Source organism: Hemiscyllium ocellatum, chromosome 10, assembly GCF_020745735.1.
Source record: "Hemiscyllium ocellatum isolate sHemOce1 chromosome 10, sHemOce1.pat.X.cur, whole genome shotgun sequence".
Lineage (NCBI taxonomy): Eukaryota > Metazoa > Chordata > Chondrichthyes > Orectolobiformes > Hemiscylliidae > Hemiscyllium > Hemiscyllium ocellatum.
The window spans coordinates 73,340,921-73,362,900 of record NC_083410.1 but is presented as its reverse complement, the minus strand read 5'-3'; the positions used below and the strand labels follow the sequence as shown (position 1 = coordinate 73,362,900).

At 44.7% G+C, this 21,980-nt stretch overlaps 1 protein-coding gene across 3 annotated transcripts in view; it reads left to right on the top strand.

The window, feature by feature from the left end:
- Positions 1 to 21,980, top strand: part of tmem181 (transmembrane protein 181) — a 398,388-nt gene that overhangs the window by 350,874 nt on the left and 25,534 nt on the right. For all 3 annotated transcript variants that reach the window (XM_060831604.1, XM_060831605.1, XM_060831606.1), the window contains exons 12-13: positions 18,561 to 18,663; positions 19,554 to 19,605. In XM_060831604.1, the coding sequence (XP_060687587.1) occupies positions 18,561 to 18,663; positions 19,554 to 19,605 (155 nt within the window). The remainder of the gene's footprint in view (positions 1 to 18,560; positions 18,664 to 19,553; positions 19,606 to 21,980) is intronic.

Here is a 21,980-nt window from a genome sequence, read left to right as displayed (position 1 = left end):
TTTAGTCCCACTTTTCAGAACCTGGCCCATAGCCTTACGACATTTCAAGTGCTCATCCAAATGCTTTTCAAAGGTCATGAAGTTTCCCACATCACTCCAGTGAAGTTCATTCCAGATTCGCACCATCCTCTAGGTGGGAAAAGATCCTCAAATCCCTTATAATCCCTTTAGTATCGTGTGCAGTTCTGGTTGCACTATTACAGGAAGGTTGTGGAAGCATTGAAAAAGGTGCAGAGGAGATTTACCAGGATGTTGCCTGGTCTGGTTGGAAACTCTTATGAGGAAAGGCTGAGAGACTTGGGTCTGTTCTCATTGGAACTAAAAAGGCTAGGAGGGGATTTGTTTGAGACATACAAGATGATCAGAGGATTAGATAGGGTTGACGGTGAAAGTCTTTTTCTGAGGATGATTACGTCAACTTGTACGAGGGGGCAAAACTGCAAATTGAGAGGTGATAGATTTAAGACAGATGACGGAGGCAGGTTCTTGCCTCAAGAGAATGGTAAGGGTGTGGAATGTCCTACCTGCCAATGTAGTTAACTCAGCCACATTAGGAAGATTTAAACTATCCTTGGATAAGCACATGGATGATGATGGGATAGTGTGGGGGATGAGCTTAGAATAGTTCACAGGTTGGCGCAACATTGAAGGCCGAAGGGCCTGTTTTACGCTGTATTGTTCTATGTTCTAAACTTTCTGCCTTTCACCTTAATATTTTGCCCTTTGTTATTGACCCTTCAGCTAAAGGGAACTGCTATTTTCTATCTACCCTGTCCGTGTCCTCAAATCTTCTGCACTTTACTCAGATCCTTTCTTACCCTTCTCTACACCAAAGGAAACAACCCAAGCTTATCAATCTCTTTCCATACCTAAACTGATCCATCCCAGGCAACATCTAGAGAATCTCCTCTGCATCGCCTCCAGTGTAATCACATCATTCCTATAGTGCAGTGACCAGAACTGCACACACTACTCCATTTGTGGCCTAACCAAAGTGCTATATAACTCCAACGGACCGTTCCCATTCTTTTCATCTTTGCACCGACTGCTAAAGAATCCCATATGTCACCTTAACTACCTATTAACCTGTCCTGCAGCCTTGAGCGATCTGTGGACAAGCAACCCAAGATCCCCCTCTTCCTCTGAGCTTTTTAGTGATCTATTATTTATTGAGTATCCTCTTGTCTTGTTACTAATTGCATAATGCATTACCTCACACTCATTGGAGTTAAATTCCATCTATTACAGATCTGCCCATCTGAACAATCTGAGTTTATCTTCCTGTAACACAAGACCTTCTTTGTCATTGTTAACAACCCGGCCTGTCTTCGCATTATCTGAAAACTTACGTAACTCCCCAACATTTACTTCTATATCATTTATCGACATTGATCTTTGTGGTACACAGCTGGTTTCCATTCTCACAATTTCTGCTACTACTCTCTGTCTCTTACCACTAAACAAATTTTGGAAATAATTTGGCATCTTACCCTGGATCCCATGAGCTTTTACCTTCTTTATCCATCTCCCATTGGGACTTTATCAAATGTTTTGTTGAAGTCCATAAAAACTACATCTACTGTAGTACTCATCTGCGCACTTGGTCACCTCCTCAAAGAATTAAATCATATTTGTTAGGCATGGCCTCACCCTGACACAGCATGCTGACTATCTTTGATCAAACCTTACCCCTCCAAATGGGGGTAAATTCTTGCCTTCAGAATTTTCTCTGATAGTTTCTCTACCACTGATGTGCGACTTGTTGGCCTGTAACTCCCTGGTTTATCTCTACAACCCTGCTTGAAAAGTGGAAGTACGTTAGCTGTCATCTATACCTCTGGCACCTCCCCTGTGGCTGGAGACGAATGAAAAATTTGGGTCAGCCCCTCTGGTTACCTCCCTGGCCATGCACAGCAGCCTGGGATATAACTCATCCAGCCCAGAGGATTTAAGCCCATCAAAATCTCCAATACCTGTTGTGACTCCCTCTGACACACTCCTTGTGTCAAACTTCTCAAGAACTTTCTCAAGAATCTCTCGATCCTTCTTACATAAGAACCAGGAGCAAGGGTCGGCCACCTGGCCCTTCGAGCCCACATTGCCATTCAATAATATCATGGCTGATATTTTCATAGCCTCAGCTCCACTTGCCCACCCTCTCAACAGAACTCCTAATTCCTTTACTGTTCAAAAAATGATCTACCTTAGCTTTAAAAACAATCAATGAGAAAGCCTCAACTACTTCAAATAGGAAGAAATCCCAGATACACAACCCTTTGGGGTGAAGAAGTTCTTCAATTCAGTCCTAAATCTGCTCCCTGTAATTTTGAGGCTCTGACTGTTTGTTCTAGTTTTACCCGCCAGCAAAATCAGCCTCCCTTCTTCTATCTTATCTATTTTCTTCATAATTTCATATGTTTCTATAAGATCCCCACACCCCCATTCTTCTAAATTTCCAATGAATGTAATCCGAGTTTATCAGTCTCTCCTCATAAGCTAATCCTTTCAACTCTGAAATCAACCGAGTGAATCTCCTCTGCATGCCCTCCACTGCCAGTACATCTTAACTCTAGAAATGAGACTTAAACTGCATGCAGTACTCCAGGTGTGAGCTGACCAGCACCTTGTACAGCTGCAACATAACCTTCCTATTTTTAAACTCAGTCCCTCCAGCAATGAAGGACAAAATTCCATTTGCCACCTTAATTACCTGTTGCACCTGCAAACCAACCTTCTGCAATTCATGTACAAGGACTCTCAGGTCCCTCTGCACAGCAACATGCTATGTTTTTTTACCATTCAAATAATAGTTCTTTTTACTGTTATTCCCACTTCACATTTATCAACATTGTACTCCATCTGCCAGATCTTTGCCCGCTCACTTAAACTATCTATATCCCTGTCCAAACTTTGGGTCCTCTGCACACTTTGCTCTACCATTCATCTTAATGTCATTTGTATACTTTGACACACTACACGTGGTCCCCAACTCCAAATCATCCATGTAAATTGTAAGATTCTAGATTAGAGTGGTGCTGGAAAAGCACAGCAGTTCAGGCAGCATACGAGGAGCAGGAAAATCAACATTTTGGGCAAAAGCCCTTCATCAGGATTAGAGGCAGAGTGCCTGCAGGGTTGAGAGATAAATGAGAGGAGGGTGGGGGTGGGGAGGAAGTAGCATACAGTACAATAGCTGAATGGGGGTGAGGATGGAGGTGATAGATTAGAGAGGAGGGTGGAGTGGATAGATGGAAAGGAAGACAGGCAGTTAGGGCAAGTCATGGGGACAGTGCTGAGCTGGAAGTTTATAACGAGTGAGGTGTGGGAAGGGGAAATGAGGAAACTGGTGAAATCCACATTGATGCCCTGGGGTTGAAGTGTTTCAAGGCAGAAGAATTAGAAATGTGGCGCTTATTCAAGGAGAAGCTACTTTGTGTCCTAGATAAGTATGTACCTGTCAGGCAGGGAGGAAGCTGTAGAGCGCGAGAGCTGTGGTTTACGAAGGAAGTGGAATCTCTGGTCAAGAGGAAGAAGAAGGCTTATGTTAGGATGAGATGTGAAGGCTCAGTTAAGGTGCTTGAGGGTTACAAGGTAGCCAGGAAAGACTAAAGAGAGAGCTCAGAAGAGCCAGGAGGAGACATGAGAAGTTGTTGGCGGATAGGATCAGGGTAAACCCTGAGGCTTTCTGTAGGTAGTTAAGGAATAAAAGAATGACGAGTAAGATTAGGGCCAATCAAGGATAGTAGTGGGAAGTTGTGTGTGGAGTCAGAGGAGACAGGGGAAGCACTAAATGAATATTTTTCAACAATGTTCACTTTAGAAAACAACAATGTTGTCAAAGAGATTACTGAGATACAGGCTACTAGACTAGGTGTGATTGAGGTTCACAAGAAAGAGGTATTAGAAATCCTGCAGTGTGTGAAAATAGATAAGCTCCCTGGGCCGGATGGGATTTATCCTAAGATCCTCTGGGAAGCCAGGGAGAAGATTGCTGAGCCTTTGGCATTGATCTTTAAATCGTCATTGTCTACAGGAATAGTGCCAGAAGACTGGAGGATAGCAAATGTGGTTCTCCTGTTCAAGAAGGTGAGTCGAGACAATCCTGGTAATTATAGACCAGTGAGCCTTACTTCAGTTGTTGGTAAAGTGATGGAAAAGATTAAAAGAGATAGGATTTATAATCGTCTAGAAAAGAATAATTTGATTAGGGATAGTCAGCACGGTTTTGTGAAGGGTAGATCGTGCCTCACAAACCTTATTGAGCTCTTTGAGAAGGTGACCAAACAGGTAGATGAGAGTAAACCGGTTGATGTGGTGTATATGGATTTCAGCAAGGCATTCGATAAAGTTCCCCACAGTAGGCTATTGTACAAAATGCGGAGGAATGGGATTATGGGAGATATAGCAGTTTGGATCAGTAATTGGCTTGCTGAAAGAAGAAAGTGGTGGTTGATGGGAAATGTTCATCCTGGAGTCCATTTACCAGGGGTGTACCGCAAGGGTCGGTGTTGGGTGCACTGCTGTTTGTCATTTTTATGAACGACTTGGATAAGGGCGTAGAAGGGTGGGTTAGTAAATTCGCAGACGACACTAAGGTTGGTGGAGTTGTGGATAGTGATGAAGGATGTAGTAGGTTACAGAGAGACATAGGTAAGCTGCAGAGCTGGACTGAGAGGTGGCAAATGGAGTTTAATGCGGGCAAGTGTGAGGTGATTCACTTTGATTGGAGTAACTGGAATGCAAAGTACTGGGCTAATGGTAAGATTCTTGGTATTGTAAATGAGCAGAGAGATCTCAGTATCCAGGTACACAGATCCTTGAAAGTTGCCACCCAGGTTAATAAGGTTGTTAAGAAGGCATACAGTGTTTTAGCTTTTATTAATAGAGGGATCGAGTTCAGGAACCATGAGGTTATGCTACAGCTGTACAAAACTCTAGTGCGGCCGCACTTGGAGTATTGTGTGCAGTTCTGGTCACCGCATTAAAGAAGGATGTGGAAGCTTTGGAAAGGGTGCAGAGGAGATTTACGAGGAAGTTGCCTGGTATGGAGGGGAGGTCTTACGAAGAAAGGCTGAGGGACTTGAGGCTGTTTTCGTTAGAGAGAAGAAGGTTGAGAGGTGACTTAAGAGAGACATATAAGATAATCAGAGGGTTAGATAGGGTGGACAGGGAGAGCCTTTTTCCAAGAATGGTGACGGGGAGCATGAGAGGGCATAGCTTTAAATTGAGGGGTGATAGATATAGGACAGAAGTCAGTGGAAGTTTCTTTACTCAGAGAGTAGTAAGGGTATGGAATACTTTGCCTGCAACGGTAGTAGATTCGCCAACTTTAAGTACATTTAAGTTGTCATTGGAAAAGCATATGGACGTACATGGAATAGTGTAGGTTAGGTGGGTTTCAGATTGGTAATGACAGGTCGGCACAACATCGAGGGCCGAAGGGCCTGTACTGCGTTGTAATGTTCTATGGTCTAAGGAAGATGAGGCGTTCTTCCTCCAGGCGTCGGGTGGTGAGGGAGCGGCGATGAAGGAGGCCCAGGACCTCCACGTCCTCGGCTGAGTGGGAGGGGGAGTTGAAATGTTGGGCCACAGGGCGGTGTGATTGATTGATGCGGGTGTCCCAGAGATGTTCCATAAAGGTTCTGCTAAGAGGCGTCCAGTCTCCCCAATGTAGAGGAAGAACAATCAGTCCTCAGCAAAGGACTCACCTTCATCCCCCTCCGCATCAATGAATTGAATACATGCCGTGACGTCGAACACTTCTTTCGCCACCTCCGCCTCTGAGCTTACTTTTACAGTCAGGACTCCCGCCCACCTTCCGGGGACCCCTTCGCCCGCTTCCAACACACTCCATCCACCTGGACACCCCGTGCTGGCCTATTGCCCGCCCTTGACCTCTTCATTTTCACCCGCCGCCGGGACATTAACCGCCTCAACTTCTCTACCCCCCTACCCCACTCCAACCTTTCACTCTCACAACACGCAGCCCTCCAGTCTCTCTGCTCCAATCCCAACCTCACCGTCAAGCCAGCGGATAAAGGGGGTGCAGTGGTAGTTTGGCGCACTGACCTCTACTCTGCTGAAGCCAGATGCCAACTCGAAGACGCCTCCTCCTACCACCCCCTCGACCATGACCCCACCCCTCCATCACCAAACCATCATCTCCCAGATCATACAGAACTTCATCACCTCAGGAGATCTCCCACTCACAGCTTCCAACCTCAGAGTCTGGAAACCCCGTACTGCCCGGTTCTACCTCCTTTCCAAGATCCACAAGCCTGACCACCTTGGCCGACCCAGCATGCTCCTGCCCCACTGAATTCATCTCTACCTACCTCAACACTGTCCTATCCCCCCTAGTCCAGAAACTCCCCACATACGTTCGAGACACTGCACTTCCTCCAAGACTTCTGTTTCCCCGGCCCCCAATGGCTCATCTTCACCATGGATATCTAATCCCACTACACCTCCATCCGCCATGACCAGGGCTCTCCAAGCCCTCTGTTTCTTCCTCTCCTGACGTCCCCAACAGTACTCTTCCGTACACTCTCATTTGTTTGGCTGAATTGGTCCTCACCCTTAACAATTTCTCCTTCGAATCCTCCCACTTCCCCCAAACCAAAGGGGTAGCCGTGGGCATCCGTATGGGCCCCAGCTATGCCTGTCTCTTTGTTGGCTATGTAGAACAGTACATCTTCCGTAGTTATGCCAGCACCACACCCCACCTCTTCTTCCACTACATTGATGACTGCATTGGCGCCACCTCGTGCTCCGGCGAGGAGGTTGAGCAATTCATCAAATTCACCAATATATTCCATCCTGACCTTAAATTTATCTGGACCATCTCTGACATCTCCTTCCCCTTCCTGGACCCCTCCATCTCCATTAATGATGACCGACTTGACGCTGACATTTTTTTACAAACCCACTGACTCCCACTGCTACCTGGATTGCACCTCTTCCCACCCCACCTCCTGCAAAAATGCCATCCCGTATTCCCAAATCCTCTGCCTCTGCATTTTCTGCTCCTAGGAGGACCAGTTCCACCACAGAACACACCAAATGGCCTCCTTCTTTAGAGACCACAATTTCCCTTCCTACGTGGTTAAAGATGCCCTTCAACGCATCTCATCCACATCCTGCACCTCCACCCTTAGACCCCACTCCTCCGACCGTAACAAGGACAGAACCCCCTGGTGCTCACCTTCCACCCTATCAACCTTCGCATAAACCAAATCATCCGCTGGCATTTCCGCCACCTCCAAACGGACCCCACCACCAGGGATATATTTCCCTCCCCACTCCTTTCTGCCTCCTGCAAAGACCATTCCCTCTGTGGCTACCTGGTCAGGTCCACTCCCCCCCACAGCCCACCCTCCTGTCCTGGCACCTTCTGCCACCACAGGAATTGCAAAACCTGCGCCCATATCTCCTCCCTCACCTCTATCCAAGGCCCCAAAGGAGCTTTCCACATCCATCAAAGTTTTACCTGCACATCCAGCAATATCATTTATTGTATCCGTTGATCCCGATGTGGTCTCCTCTACATTGGGGAGACTGGACGCCTCCTAGCAGAACACTTTAGGGAACATCTCTGGGGTACCCGCACCAATCAACCACACCGCCCTGTGGCCCAACATTTCAACTCCCCCTCCCACTCAGCCGAGGACATGGAGGTCCTGGGTCTCCTTCACCATCGCTCCCTCACGGCCCGATGCCTGGAGGAAGAACGCCTCATCTTCCGCCTCAGAACTCTACAACCCCAGGGCATCAATGTGGATTCCACCAGTTTCCTCATTTCCCCTTTCCTTACCTCACCTCAGTTCCAAACTTCCAGTTCAGCACTGTCCCCATGACCTGTCCTACCTGTCTATTTTCCTTTCCACCTATCCACTCCACCCTCCTCTCTAACCTATCACCTTCAACCCCACCCCCATTCACCCAGTGCACTTTTTGCTACTTTTCCCCACCCTCCTCCCTGACCTATTACCTCCATCCTCACCCCCACTCACCTATTGTACTCTATGCTATTTTCTCATCACCCCCATCCTCCTCTCATTTATCTCTCCAACCTGCAGGCACTTTACCTCTATTCCTGATGAAGGGCTTTTGCCCGAAAAGTCGATTTTCCTGCTCCTCGGATGCTGCCTGAACCGCTGTGCTTTTCCAGCACCATTCTAATCTAGAATCTGGTTTCCAGCATCTGCAGTCATTGTCTTTACCCATGTAAATTGTAAGCAACTGCAGTCCCACCACTGATCCCTGAGGCACACCACAAGTCACTGTTAGTCAACTTGAAAAACACTCATTTATCCCCGTTCCTGCTTTCCTGTTTGTCAAAAAGTATGGCACTGGAAAATCTCAGCAACATCCAAAGGGCAGGAGAGTTGACGTTTTAGGCATATGTCCTTCATCAGGGATTGGGGTGATGAACAGGAAGGGGGTGTGGGCCCAGGGTGGGTAGCTTAGAAGGCGATAGGGAAATGCAGGTGAGGGGGTGTGATGGTGATAGGGTGAGGTGGATAGATGGGAAGGAAGATGGACAAGTGGGGTAGTTCAAGAGGGTGATGCTGAGTTGGGGATAAGGAATGGGGAGAGGAGATAAGGATACTGGTGAAATCAATGTTGATTCCGTATGGTTGGATGGTCCCAAGGCAGAAGATGTCGGGTGGTGAGGATTTGGCAGTGGAGGAGGCCTGGGACTTGCATGTCCGTGGCTGAGTGGGAGGGATAATTGAAATGCTCAGCCACAGGGCAGTGGGGTTGTTTGGTGCATGTGACCTAGGGTTGTTCTCTATAACATTCCACGAGTTGGCTTCCTGTCTCCTCAGTGTAGAGGAGACCACACCGAGAGCAACGGACACATAGATGAGATTTTTGGATGTGCAGGAAAATCTCTGCTGGATGTGGAAGGATCCTCTGGGCCCTAGAATGGAGGTGAGAGGGGAGATGTGGGCACAAGTTTTATACCTGTTGCGGTGGAAGGGGAAGGTACCAGGAATGAAGGGTGGGTTGGTGGGGGAGCATGGACCTAACAAGGAAGTCGCGGTGGAGATGGTATCTGCGGAATTCTGATCGGGGTGGAGAGGGAAATATACCTCTAGTAGTGGGGTCTGATTGTAAATAGCAGAAATGGTGGAGGACGATACACTGTATCTGGAGATGAGTAGCGTGGAAAGTGAGGACCAGGGGGTTATTGTGGTTGGAGCGATGGGGTTCATATGTGGAGATGCAGGAAGTAAGATGCGCTGGAGGGTATTGTTGACCACGTGGGAGGGAAATTGGGTCCTTGAAACAGTTGGCCATCTGGGACATTCACGAACCTGACTACCCTGAGTGAACCTTCATCTCTGCCCCAGCAAATCTATTACCTCATACATTGACATAGTCCTTTTCCTCTCGATCCAGGAACTCCCCACATACATTCAGACACGACTTACGGCCTCCACCTCCTCCATGACTTTTGTTTCCCTGTGCCCATTCCCCACTCACCCATCACCCTCACCACCACCACCCCCACACCTCATTTTTAACATGGACATCCAGTCTCTCTACACATCCATCTACCATGGTGAAGGCCTCCAAGCACTCCGTTTCTTCCTCTCCCGCTGACCTAACTGGTCAACAACAACTCCTTCGAATTGTCCCACTTCCTCCAGGCCAAAGGGATAGCCATGGGCACCCGCACGCGCCCCAGCTATGTCTGCCTCTTGTCGGATATATGGATCAGTCCATCTTCCACAGTTACACAATTCTCTACTTTTTTCTCTGCCTCATTGATGACTATATCGGTGCCACCTTGCCCTCTCATGAGGAGCTTTAACAGTTCATCAACTTCACGAATACCTTCCACCCTGCCCTCAAGTTTACCTGGACGATCTCTGCCTTCTCACTCTCCTTCCTGGTCCTCTCCATCTCTACCGACCAACTCAGAAGAGACATCTACTTCAAACTTCTTTAGCTACTTGGACTATATCTCCTTCCAGCATCCCCCCCTGTAAAAATGCTATCCCTTATTCCCAATTGTATCTGCTCTTAGGAAGAGCAATTCCACTCCAGGACATCCCAGATGGCCTCCTATTTCAAGGACTGTAATTGCCCCTTGTATGTGATCAACAATGCCCTGCAGCACACCTCCATTTCTTGCACCTCCATTCATCCAACCAAAACAAGGATAGACCCCCACCCCACCCCGCTGGTTCTCACCTTTCACTCCACCAATCTACAGATACAGTGCATTATCCTCTGCCATTTCCACCAGCTCCAATCAGACCCCATCACCAGAGATATATTTCCCTCCCCACTCCTATCGGCTTTCTGCAGTGATCATTCCCTCCGCGATTCCCTCTTTAGGTCCATGCTCCCTCACCAAACACCCTCCACTCCCAGCACCATCCTTTGCTGCCGCAAGTGGTGTTAAAACCTGCATTCAAACTCTTCGTTCCCCCACCCCTCCCACCTCCATCCAAGGCCCTAAAGGATACTTCCACATCCAGCAGAGATTTTCCTGCACCTCCAAACACCTCCCCTACCGTGTCCGTTGCTCTCGATGTGGTCACTTTTACATTAGGGAGACAAGACGTCAACTCGCTGAACATCTCTGAGAGACATGCACCAAACAACCCTACTGCTCTGTGGCTGACCACTTCAACTCATCCTCCCACTCAGCCAAGGGCATGCAAGTCCTGAGCCACTTCCACTGCCAAATCCAAGCCAGCCAATGCTTGAAGGAATAACGCCTCATCATCTGCCTTGGGATCCTCCAACTTCAGGGCATCAATGTCAGTTTCATGAGTTTCCTCATTTTTTTCTCCCCCCCACCCCCAAATTCGATACTGCCTTCGTGAACTACCCCACCTGACCATCTTCATTCCCACCTAGCTGCTCCATCCTTCCCTCTGACTTATCACTATCACGTACCCCCGCATCTACTTATTGTTTTCCCAGCTACCTTGCCCCCAGCCCCATCCCAGCTTCCTATTTATCTCTCAGCCTCCTTCCCTTCCTCCCTCTCCCAGTTTGCTGATGGACGGCTTAAGCCCGAGAAGTCAATTCTCCTGCTCTTCATAGGCTCTTCAAACACTTTACAGTGTTTTTCCACCACAGCACTTTTCAATTCTGATCTCCAGCATCTGCCGTCCTCACTTTCTCCTAATTTTTGTCTAGATGTCTTGCTATTTCTTCCTTGATAGATTCAAGCATTTTTCCCACTATAGAAGTTAGGCTAACTCTCTCTCATTTTTTAAAAAATTAGTGTTACATTTGCTGTTTTCCATACTGTTGGAACTACCCGAGTCCAGCAAATTTTGTAAAATTACCATGAGTGCTTTTGCTATTCCTCCTCCCATCTGTTTTAGTATCCTGGGATGCATTTCATCAGGGCCAGTGAACTTGTTATCTTTAACTCCATCAGCTTGCCCAACACTACCGTTAATTGTGATATGATTTGGACTTGTGTTGGACTGGGGTGGACAAAGTTAAAAATCTCACAATCCCAGGTTATAGTCCAACAGGTTTATTTGGAAAGACTAGCTTTCAACGCGCATCTCTTTCAACCACCTGATGATGGGAACAGCATTTCAAAGGCAAGTGCTTCCAAATAAACTGTAGGCTTCTAACCTGGTGTTGTGCGATTTTAAATTTTTTTGTGATAATCATCGTGTCTAGGTCCTCACCTACCGTAGTCTCCTTATTATCAATTACTGGAATGTTATTCATGACCTTCACTGTGAAGACTGACAGAAAATACCTGTTCTCTACCTCGTCTATTTCCTTGGTTCCCATTATTAAATCCCCTTTCTCATCTTCTAAAGGACCAATGTTTACCTTAGCCACTCTTTTTCATTTCACATGTTTGTAGAAATGAAGTATGTAAGTTAGCTCGCTGAGCTTGAAGGTTTGTTTTCAGATGGTTCGTCGCCATACAATGTAAAATCATCAGTGAGAGTCTCTGGTGAACCACCCCTCTATTTATAGGTCTTGGTTTCTTAAGGTGGGTGATGTCATTTCTGGTACCTTTTTTCAAGGGAAGGTAAATAGGATCTAAATCGATGTGTTTATTGATGGAGTTCTGGTTAGAATGCCATGCCTCTAAGAATTCTCGTGCATGTCTTTGTTTTGCCTCTCCTTAGGTTGTGTGTGTTGTCCAAGTCAAAGTGGTGTATGTATAGAAACTAGTGATAGTGGATCGTGTCTTTTGGTGGCCAGCTGGCGTTCATGTATCCTAGGTGGCAGGCTTCCTGCTAGTTTGTTATAGAGTCATAGAGATGTACAGCATGGAAACAGACTCTTCGGTCCAACCTATCCATGCTGACCAGATATCTCAACACAATCTAGTCCCACCTGCCAGCACCCGGCCCTTATCCTTCCAAACCCTTCCTATTCATACACCCATCCAAATGCCTCTTAAATGTTGCAATTGTACCAACCTCTACCACATCCTCTGGCAGCTCATTCCATACACGTACTACCGTCTGCAAGAAAAAGTTGCCCCTTAGGTCTCTTTTATATCTTTCTCCTCACCCTAAACCTATGCCCTCTAATTCTGGACTCCCCAAACCTAGGGAAAATACTTTGTCTATTTATCCTATCCAGCACCTCATAATTTTGTAAACCTCTATAAGGTCACCCCTCAGTCTTCATCGCTCCAGGAAAAACAGCCCCAGCCTGATCAGCCTCTCCCTGTAGCTCAGATCCTCCAACCCTGGTAACGTCCTTGTAAATCTTTTCTGAACCCTTTCAAGTATCACAACATCTTTCCGATAGGAAAGAGTCCAGAATTGCACGCAATATTTCAACAGTGACCTAACCAATGTCCAGTACAGCTGCAACATGACCTCCCAACTCCTGTACTCAATACTGTGATTGATAAAGGAAAGCATACCGAACGCCACCTTCACTATCCTATCTACCTGCGACTCCACTTTCAAGGAGCTGTGAACCTGCACTACAAAGTCTCTTTGTTCAGCAACACTCCCTAGGACTTTACCATTAAGTGTATAAGTCCTGCTAAGATTTGCTTTTCCAAAATGCAGCACCTCACATTTATCTGAATTAAACTCCATCTGCCACTTCTCAGCCCATTGGCCCATCTGGTCCAGATCCCGTTGTAATCTGAGGTAACGCTCTTCGCTGTGCACTACACCTCCAATTTTGATGTCATCTGCAAACTTACTAACTGTACCTCTTATGCTCGCATCCAAGTCCTTTATGTAAATGACAAAAAGTAGAGGGCCAAGCACTGATCCGTGTGGCACTCCACTGGTCACAGGCCTCCAGTCTGAAAAACAAGCCTCTACCACCACTCTCTGTCTTCTACCTTTGAGCCAGTTCTGTATCCAAATGGCTAGTTCTCCCTGTATTCCATGAGATCTAACCTTGCTAATCAGTCTCCCATGGGGACCCTTGTGGAACGCCTTACTGAAGTCCATATAGATCACATCTACTGCTCTGCCCTCATCATCTTCTTTGTTACTTCTTCAAAAAACTCAATCAAGTTTGTGAGACATGATTTCCCACACACAAATCCATGTTGACTATCCCGAATCAGTCCTTGCCTTTCCAAATATATATACATCCTGTCCCTCGGGATTCCCTCCGACAACTTGCCACCACCAAGGTCAGGCTGATCGGTCTATAGTTCACTGGCTTGTCTTTACCGCTCTTAAACAGTGTCACCACATTTGCCAACCTCAGTCTTCCGGCATCTCACCTGTGATTATCGATGATACAAATATCTCAGCAAGAGGCCCAGCAGTCACTTCTCTAGCTTCCCACTGAGTTCTTGGGTACGTCTGATCAGGTCCTGGGAATTTATCCACTTTTAACCATTTCAAGACATCCAGCACTTCCTCCTCTGTAATCTGAACATTTTGCAAGATGTCACCATCTATTTCCCTTCAGTCTATATCTTCCATATCCTTTTCCACAGCAAATACTGATGCAAAATATTCATCTTGCGTAGGTAGTATCTTGTAAATGACATTAGTTTTGCTGGTAGTATCTAATGGATCCTTTAGGTTCATTGGTCCCTGTTTATGTGTTGGTAGGTTTGTGGGCTGTCATGTTATCAAGGGGTTTGAGTAGTCTGGAAGTCACTTTTGATCTGTCTTTGATGTAAGGTAGCGTGGCTATAGTCTTTGGTTGCATTGTGTCTGCTTGTTTGGGTTTATAACTCTTGAAAATGTTTTGGATATTTTTCTTCTGCTTTTTGTAGTTTTTGGGTGTTACAGTGTGATGTAGCTCATTGAAATAATGTCTTGATGCAGTTCTGTTGGCGGGTGTTGGGGTGATTGCTTTTGAAGTTGAGTATTTGGTCCATGTTTCTTGTTTTTCTGTACTACTGGTTTGAAACTCTCTATTAACTGTACGTTCAACTGTCACGTCTAGGAATGGGAGTATGATGTCATTTTCCTCCTCTTTTGTAAATTTTGTGCCTGTCGGGGTATTGCTGATGGTGTTGTATGTTTCCGCTAATATGTTCCGTTTTGAGATGACAAAGGTGTCATTTACGTAGCGGACCCAACGTTTGGGTTGGCTAGGTGGGAGGGCACCTTGTTCAATTCTCTGCATTGCTGCTTCCGCTATGAGCCCTGATATTTGTAGAAACCTTTGCAATCTGTCTTTATATTCTGATCTAGTTTACACTTATAATCGAGCCTACTTTTCTCTGCAGCTTTTTTTTGTGGCTTTCTGTTGACCTTTAAAGTTTTCCCAATCTTCTAGTTTCCCCACTGGTCTTTGCCACTTTGTATGCTTTATCTTTCAATTTGATAGCGTCCCTTATTTCCTTGGACATACATGGCTGATTAACCCTTTTACTACAGTCCTTCCTTTTCACTGGTATAAACTTCTGCTGAACACTTTGAAAAATTGCTTTGAAAGTCCTCTACTGCTCGTCAACTGTCCCACCAGAAAGTCTTTGCTTTCAGTCTACTTCAGCCAACTCCTCCCTCACCCTGTTGTAATCTCCTTTGTTTAAGGACAGGATCCTGGAATTGGATTTTATCTTCTCACTTTCCATCTGTGGTTTAAATTATATCGTAGAGGTAGCTGCTCAGCTATTTCAAGAACTCTTCTTGAGTTCTGGACCTATGTTATCCTCCAAAGTGAAGACAGATGTGGTGTTTATTTAACACTCTTCCAATGTCCTCGGCACCTTGCAGTGATTGCCCCTTTAGTCCCTGATGGTCCCTTCTCTTTTTCTTTCTCTTGTTATCCTCTTCCTCGTGATGTACTAAGAGAAGCTTTTGGTATTCTCCCTAATCTTACCTGCAGTGTTTTCTCATGACCCCTCTTTGCACTCCTGATTGCTTTCTTCTATCACTGCAACATCCCTTGTTAGATATAAAAAGCTTTCCTGAATACATCTCAATAAATCTGCCTCTCTAAACCACTACACTACAACTATTGCACTATGACAATCCCAGTTAAAGCTAGGAAAGTTGAAATCCCTAACATAATTACCCCCATTATTATTTTACACACTTCGATGAATTAGACCATAAGATACAGGAGCAGACCTTTTGACCTATTGAGTGTGCTTTACCAGTCGTTCATGGCTTATATGTTTCTCAACTCCATTTTCCTGCCTTTTCTCCATAATCTTTGAAACTCTTACTCATCAAGAACCTATCTACCTCTGTCTTAAATATACTTAATGACCAGGCATCCACAGCCTTCTGTGGCAATGAGTTCCACAGATTACCCACCCTCTAGCTGAAAAAATTCCTTCTCATGTCCATTCTAAAGAGTCAACCCTTTACTCTGAGGTTCTTGGGCCTTCATCTCTCCAACTGGTGGAAACATCTACTCCATATCCACTCTATCCAGACCTCTGTGTTCTGTAAGTTTCATTGAGATCCCTCCTCGTCCTTCTAAACTCCATGGAGTAATAGACCCAGATTCATGAACCGTTCCTCATATGGCAAACCTTTCACACCTGGTTGCACCAGTATTTACTATGGAAAAGACATGGAAGATATAGACCTTGGAGAAATAGATGGTGACACCTTGCAAAATGTCCATATTACAGAGGAGGTGGTGCTGGATGTCTTGAAACGCAAAAAGGTGGACAAATCACCAGGACCTGATCAGGTGTATCCTAGAACACTGTGGGAAGCTAGAGAAGTGATTGCTGGGTCTCTTGTTGAGATATTTGTATCATCGATAGTCACAGGTGAGGTGCCGGAAATTGGAGGTTGGCTAATGAGGTGCCACTGTTTAAGAAAGGTGGTAAGGACAAGCCAGGGAACTATAGATGGTTGAGCCAGACATCGGTAGTGGGCAAGTTAGTGGAGGGAATCCTGAAGGACAGGATGTGCATTTATTTGGAAAGGCAAGGACTAATTAGAGATAGTCAACATGGCTTTGTGTGTGGGATATCATGAGTCACAAACTTTATTTGAGTTTTTTGAAGAAGTAACAAAGACGATTGATGAGGGCAAAGTGGTGGATGAGACCTATATGGACTTCAGTAAGGCGTTTGACAAGGTTCCCCATGGGAGGCTGATTAGCAAGGTTAGATCTAATGGAATACAGCGAGAACTAGCCATTTGGATACAGAACTGGCTCAAAGGTAGAAGACAGAGGTTGGTGGTGGAGGGTTGTTTTTCAGACTGGAGGCCTGTGACCAGTGGAGTGCCACAAGGATCAGTGCTCAGTCCTCTACTTTTTGTCATATACATAAATGATTTAGATGTGAGCATAAGTGGTACAGTTAGGAAGTTTGCAGTTGACACCAAAATTGGAGGTGTAGTGGACAGCGAAGAGGGATACCTCAGATTATAACAGGATCTTGTTCAGATGGGGCAATCCGAGAAGTGGCAGATGGAATTTAAATTCAGATAAACGTGAGGTGCTGCATTTTGAGAAAGCAAATCTTAGCAGGACTTATACACTTAATGGTAAGATCCTAGGGAGTGTTGCTGAACAAAGAGACCTTGGAGTGCAGGTTCATAGCTCCTTGAAAGTGGAGTTGCAAGTAGATAGGATAATGAAGGTGTTTGGTATGCTTTCTTTTGTTGGTCAGAGTATTGAGTACAGGAGTTGGAATGTCATGTTGTGTCTATACAGGACATTGGTTAGGCCACTGTTAGAATATTGCATGCAATTCTGGTCTCTTTCCTATTGGAAAATTATTGTGAAACTTGAAAGGGTTCAGAAAAGATTTACAAGGATGTTGCCAGGGTTTGTGGATTTGGGCTATGGGGGAGAGGCTGAACAGGCTGGGGCTGTTTTCCCTGGACTGTCAGAGGCTGAAGGGTGCCCTTACAGAGGTTTGCAAAATTATGAGGTGCATGAATAGGATAAATAGACAAAGTATTTTCCCTGGGGTCGGGGAGTCTGAACTAGAGGGCATAGGTTTAGGGTGAGAGGGGAAAGATATAAAAGAGACCTAAGGGGCAACTTTTTCACAGAAGGTGGTACGTATATGGAATGAGCTGCCGGAGGAAGTGGTGGAGGCTGGTACAATTGCAACATTTAAGAGGCATTTGGATTGGTATATGAATAGGAAAGTTTGGAGGGATAAGAGCCGCGTGCTGGCAGGTGGGACTAGATTGGGTTGGGATATCTGGTCGGCATGGACGGGTTGAACCGAAGGGTCTGTTTCCATACTGTACATCTCTATGACTCTATGTTGTTCCTCCTTACTGCTGTCAATAAATAGTTGATTAAAAATGCTTTTATACCCCTCCTGTCCTGCTTTAAGATTCTCTATCTCAGAATGCTGAGCCGTCAGGCCTCAACCACATCTTTGCAATGCCAAGAACATCACAATTTAATGTGTCAATCTACGCTCTTGACTCATCTGTCTTGCCTTCACTATTCCTACATTAAAGTAGAGGCCATCTAGCTTTGTTTAAGTCTCCTGAAATTCAACAGGACTGAACTCCATCTACCTTGGTTCCTTTTTGTCCCCTTCCCACTGTCAAACTAATTTAAATTTGTCCCAACAGTACTAGCAAACCCACCCGCAAGAATATTGGTCCTTTTCTGGTTCAGGTGCAGACTGCCCTGCTTGTACAGTTTCCACCTTCCCCATAAATGCTCTTGTGTCATGTTGGAAACTGATCTATAGCTTTGCATGCACTGTCTGTTTACTGCCAGCTTGGCTGAATTGGTATAAAATTCCACCTAACTTCCCTGCTTAATCTTGACTTATATTTCATACAGAACCTAGAGAACTACATTGCGAGCAGTAGAACATTTAAAATAAGACTCTTAAACAGAAGTTCTGTACATCTATTTTTTTGGGGAGAGGAGGGATGGGGTATGACATTAACAATCTCCTAGCCCTATTTGGAGAATTAGGTCAGTTGTTCCCTTCAAGTTTATGATACATTGCGTGTGTTAAATAGCTGACGTTGATTAATTAACAAAAATGACTAAATTAGAAGTTAGTTGGTTATGAAGTACTTTTCGACATTGTGATGGTCAAGTATGTATTGTGTGGGTAGATCTTTTAGGATTCAAGGATTCTAATTAAACAATATCAATGTGTCTTGTTATGTGAATGAAGTGTCTTTCTTTTTCAGTTTATTTTTGCTGTTGTTTTGTAGGGAATGAAAGTTTTCTTCCTGATAGTGGGTTCTGTGTATATATTATACCTTGTCTTCCTGATTGTAAGGGCCTGTTCTGAACTGAAAAACATGCCATACTTTGGTAAGTGGAATTTATTGCGGCATGAAACTTCAGATGTAATTTGTGTTCTGTTGCATCTTTGTTAAAGGTGCAGCACATCCATTTTCCAAATAATTGCATATACCTATAGACTTATTTTTAAACTGAATTTACATTGTCTTCCTCATTTAATATCTAAGTCCTGCATGGGACATAATTATTCAATGATATTTGGACAACACTGAGGCAGAAATTAGTTTGTGTTTCCTTCCATTTATTGAATATATTCATGTTCTTCTTTGACATTTTAATGGAAGAAACTTTTCATCATTTAGGTCCTCCATTTTACTTTGTCCATGACAGGCGACTGTAATTCGTACTGTTTTTGTTCCCCACAGTACTCTTTGTTGCTGAACACTAACTCCAAATTCTACAGAAAATCCTCCTCTTGTACCTTTATTCCACAAATTACACTGGAGTGAGAGCTGGGTGTTGAAATCCTCTACTTTTAGGAGTTTGTCTTGTTGGAGGCTGAACTTTAGCTTTGTTGGTGGGAAGGGGATTAAAAAGTGTTTGTACAATAAGGACACAACATACTTTAGTTAAGGAACCTGTTGACTGGCGGGTGAATTTGAGAGAGACGGATAATTTAAAGACAACTTTTGTGAGCCCTGAGACCATTCCCATGAAAGCTTGACTTAAAGCATGGTGTTTAATATAAGCTTGTAGAAATCATGTCAGACATAGCTTCAATACGTTTTAAGTACACTGCAATAATAAAAAAAACTTCTTTGAAGCTTTATGACTTGTGTTCATACTGCTTGTTTCATTGAATCTTCTTTTATAAGGTTTTGTTTTAATAAAGCATAAATCCCAATTCTCTATGTTTCAAATTGAATGACTGACTTCTGCATGTATGCTTTTTGTTTCAGATCTCCGACTGAAATTTTTGACTGGGCTAACATTTATTGTGTTGGTAATCAGGTAAAGAGATCTGGGCTGCTGGGAAGTAAGCCGGTATTTCAGTTAAATAATAATCCAATCTAGCATTTATAATTTATGAAATGGCCAGTTTTAAGGAGTTCTGCAAATACTTGACGATATAGTCCGAGATGTACCACAAATGCATTGGAAGCTATCTTTAAAGGGCTTGTGCGTGCACAGTTGATAACTGCCAGCAGCATGTGGATGATACAGGTTATGACACCAATGTGCAACACTGAATTCATGCCACCAGTGCCATTTTAAAATTGTATGCACTGACCTACACCCTGAATTAACCTCGCACTGCTGAACATACCCAAAATGCATGAAGAAACTACAACACCACTACTTGAATCATGAACTAAAGAAGTGTGCTTTTGAAGCTTTCCTATACTTGCTGAAGTTTTAGTGATCTATAAAGAGTCTCCAAGGTTGATTTCTCAGTAGGTTGGAGGGTGCTAACTGAATCATAAATCTTATACAGAATCCCACTTTTATCTGACAATTTCATTTTTTAGAAAAATGAATGTTAGAAGCTATCTATAGAAAGAATGGATAGGATTATAACAACAGTCATTCCCAGCTTCCAATGGGTTCACTGTCACCCATTTCACGAAGTTGTAATGTTGAGTGACTATTGAAAGGTATTTCCCTCAGTTTCAATGAATTCCTCAATTGTCAGCCAATTGGTATGATTTCTAGGGTAAAGATTACTTAGCATCAAAGGATTTGTTGATAAGACCATAAGACATAGGAGTGGAAGTAAGGCCATTCAGTCCATCGAGTCCACTCTGCCATTTAATCATGGCAGATGGGCATTTCAACTCCACTTACCTGCATTCTCCCCGTAGCCCTTAATACCTTATGACATCAAGAATGTATCAATCTCTGCCTTGAAGACATTTAGCGTCCCAGCCTCCACTGCACTCCGTGGCAATGAATTCCACAGGCCCACCACTCTCTGGCTGAAGAAATGTCTCCGCACTTCTGCTGTGAATTGACCCCCTCTAATTTTAAGGCTGTGTCCACAGGTCCTAGTCTCCTCGCCTAATGGAAAGAATTTCTTAGCGTCCACCCTTTCCAAGCCATGTATTATCTTGTAAGTTTCTATTAGATCTCCCCTTAACCTTCTAAACTCCAATGAGTACAATCCCAGGATCCTCAGCCATTCCTCGTATGTTAGACCTACCATTCCAGGGATCATCCGTGTGAATCTCCGCTGGACACGCTCCAGTGCCAGTATGTCCCTCCTGAGCTGTGAGGCCCAAAACTGGACACAGTACTCCAAATGGGGCCTAACCAGAGCTTTATAAAGTCTCAGTAGCACATCTCTGCTTTTATATTCCAACCCTCTTGAGATAAATGACAACATTGCATTCGCTTTCTTAATCACGAATTCAACCTGCCTGTTTACCTTTAGAGAATCCTTGACTAGCACTCTCAGATCTCTTTGTACTTTGGCTTTATGAATTTTCTCACCGTTTAGAAAGTAGTCCATGCTTGTATTCTTTTTTTCCAAAGTGCAAGACCTCACATTTGCTCACATTGAATTTCATCAGCCATTTCCTGGACCACTCTCCCAAACTGTCTAGATCCTTCTGCAGCCTCCCCACTTCCTCGGTACTACCTGTCTGTCCACCTATCTTGGTATCACCGGCAAACTTCGCTAGAATGCCTCCAGTCCCTTCATCCAGATCATTAATATATAACGTGAACAGCTGCGGCCCCAACACTGAACCCTGTGGGACACCGCTTGTCACTGGCTGCCATTCTGAAAAAGAACCTCTTATCCCAACTCTTTGCCTTCTGTCAGACAGCCAATCTTCAATCCGTGCCAGTAGCTCATCTCGAAAACCACGGGCCCTCACCTTACTCAGCAGCCTCCCGTGTGGCACCTTATCAAAGGCCTTTGGAAGTCTAGATAGACCACATCCACAGGGTTTCCCTGGTCTAACCTACTTGTCACCTCTTCAAAGAATTCTAACAGGTTTGTCAGGCACGACCTCCCCTTACTAAATCCTTGTTGACTTGTTCTAATCCGACCCTGCTCTTCCAAGAATTTAAAACCTCATCCTTAATGATGGATTCTAGAATTTTACCAACAACTGAAGTTAGGCTAATTGGCCTATAATTTTCCATCTTTTGTCTTGATCCTTTCTTGAACAATAGGGTTACAGCAGCGGTCTTCCAGTCATCCTTGATGTGACCAAGATCTGTTTCCCCCATTGCATTCTACCTGGTAGTTCACAGAAAGGTAGCACACATCTCTGTGCTAACTAGTCTTGTCTTTCAGTCACTTCTTTAGTGTCTCCCCCATATCCTGAGGTTGTACACAGATTTGCTGATCTTTAATGGGTCCTATTCTCTGCCTAGTT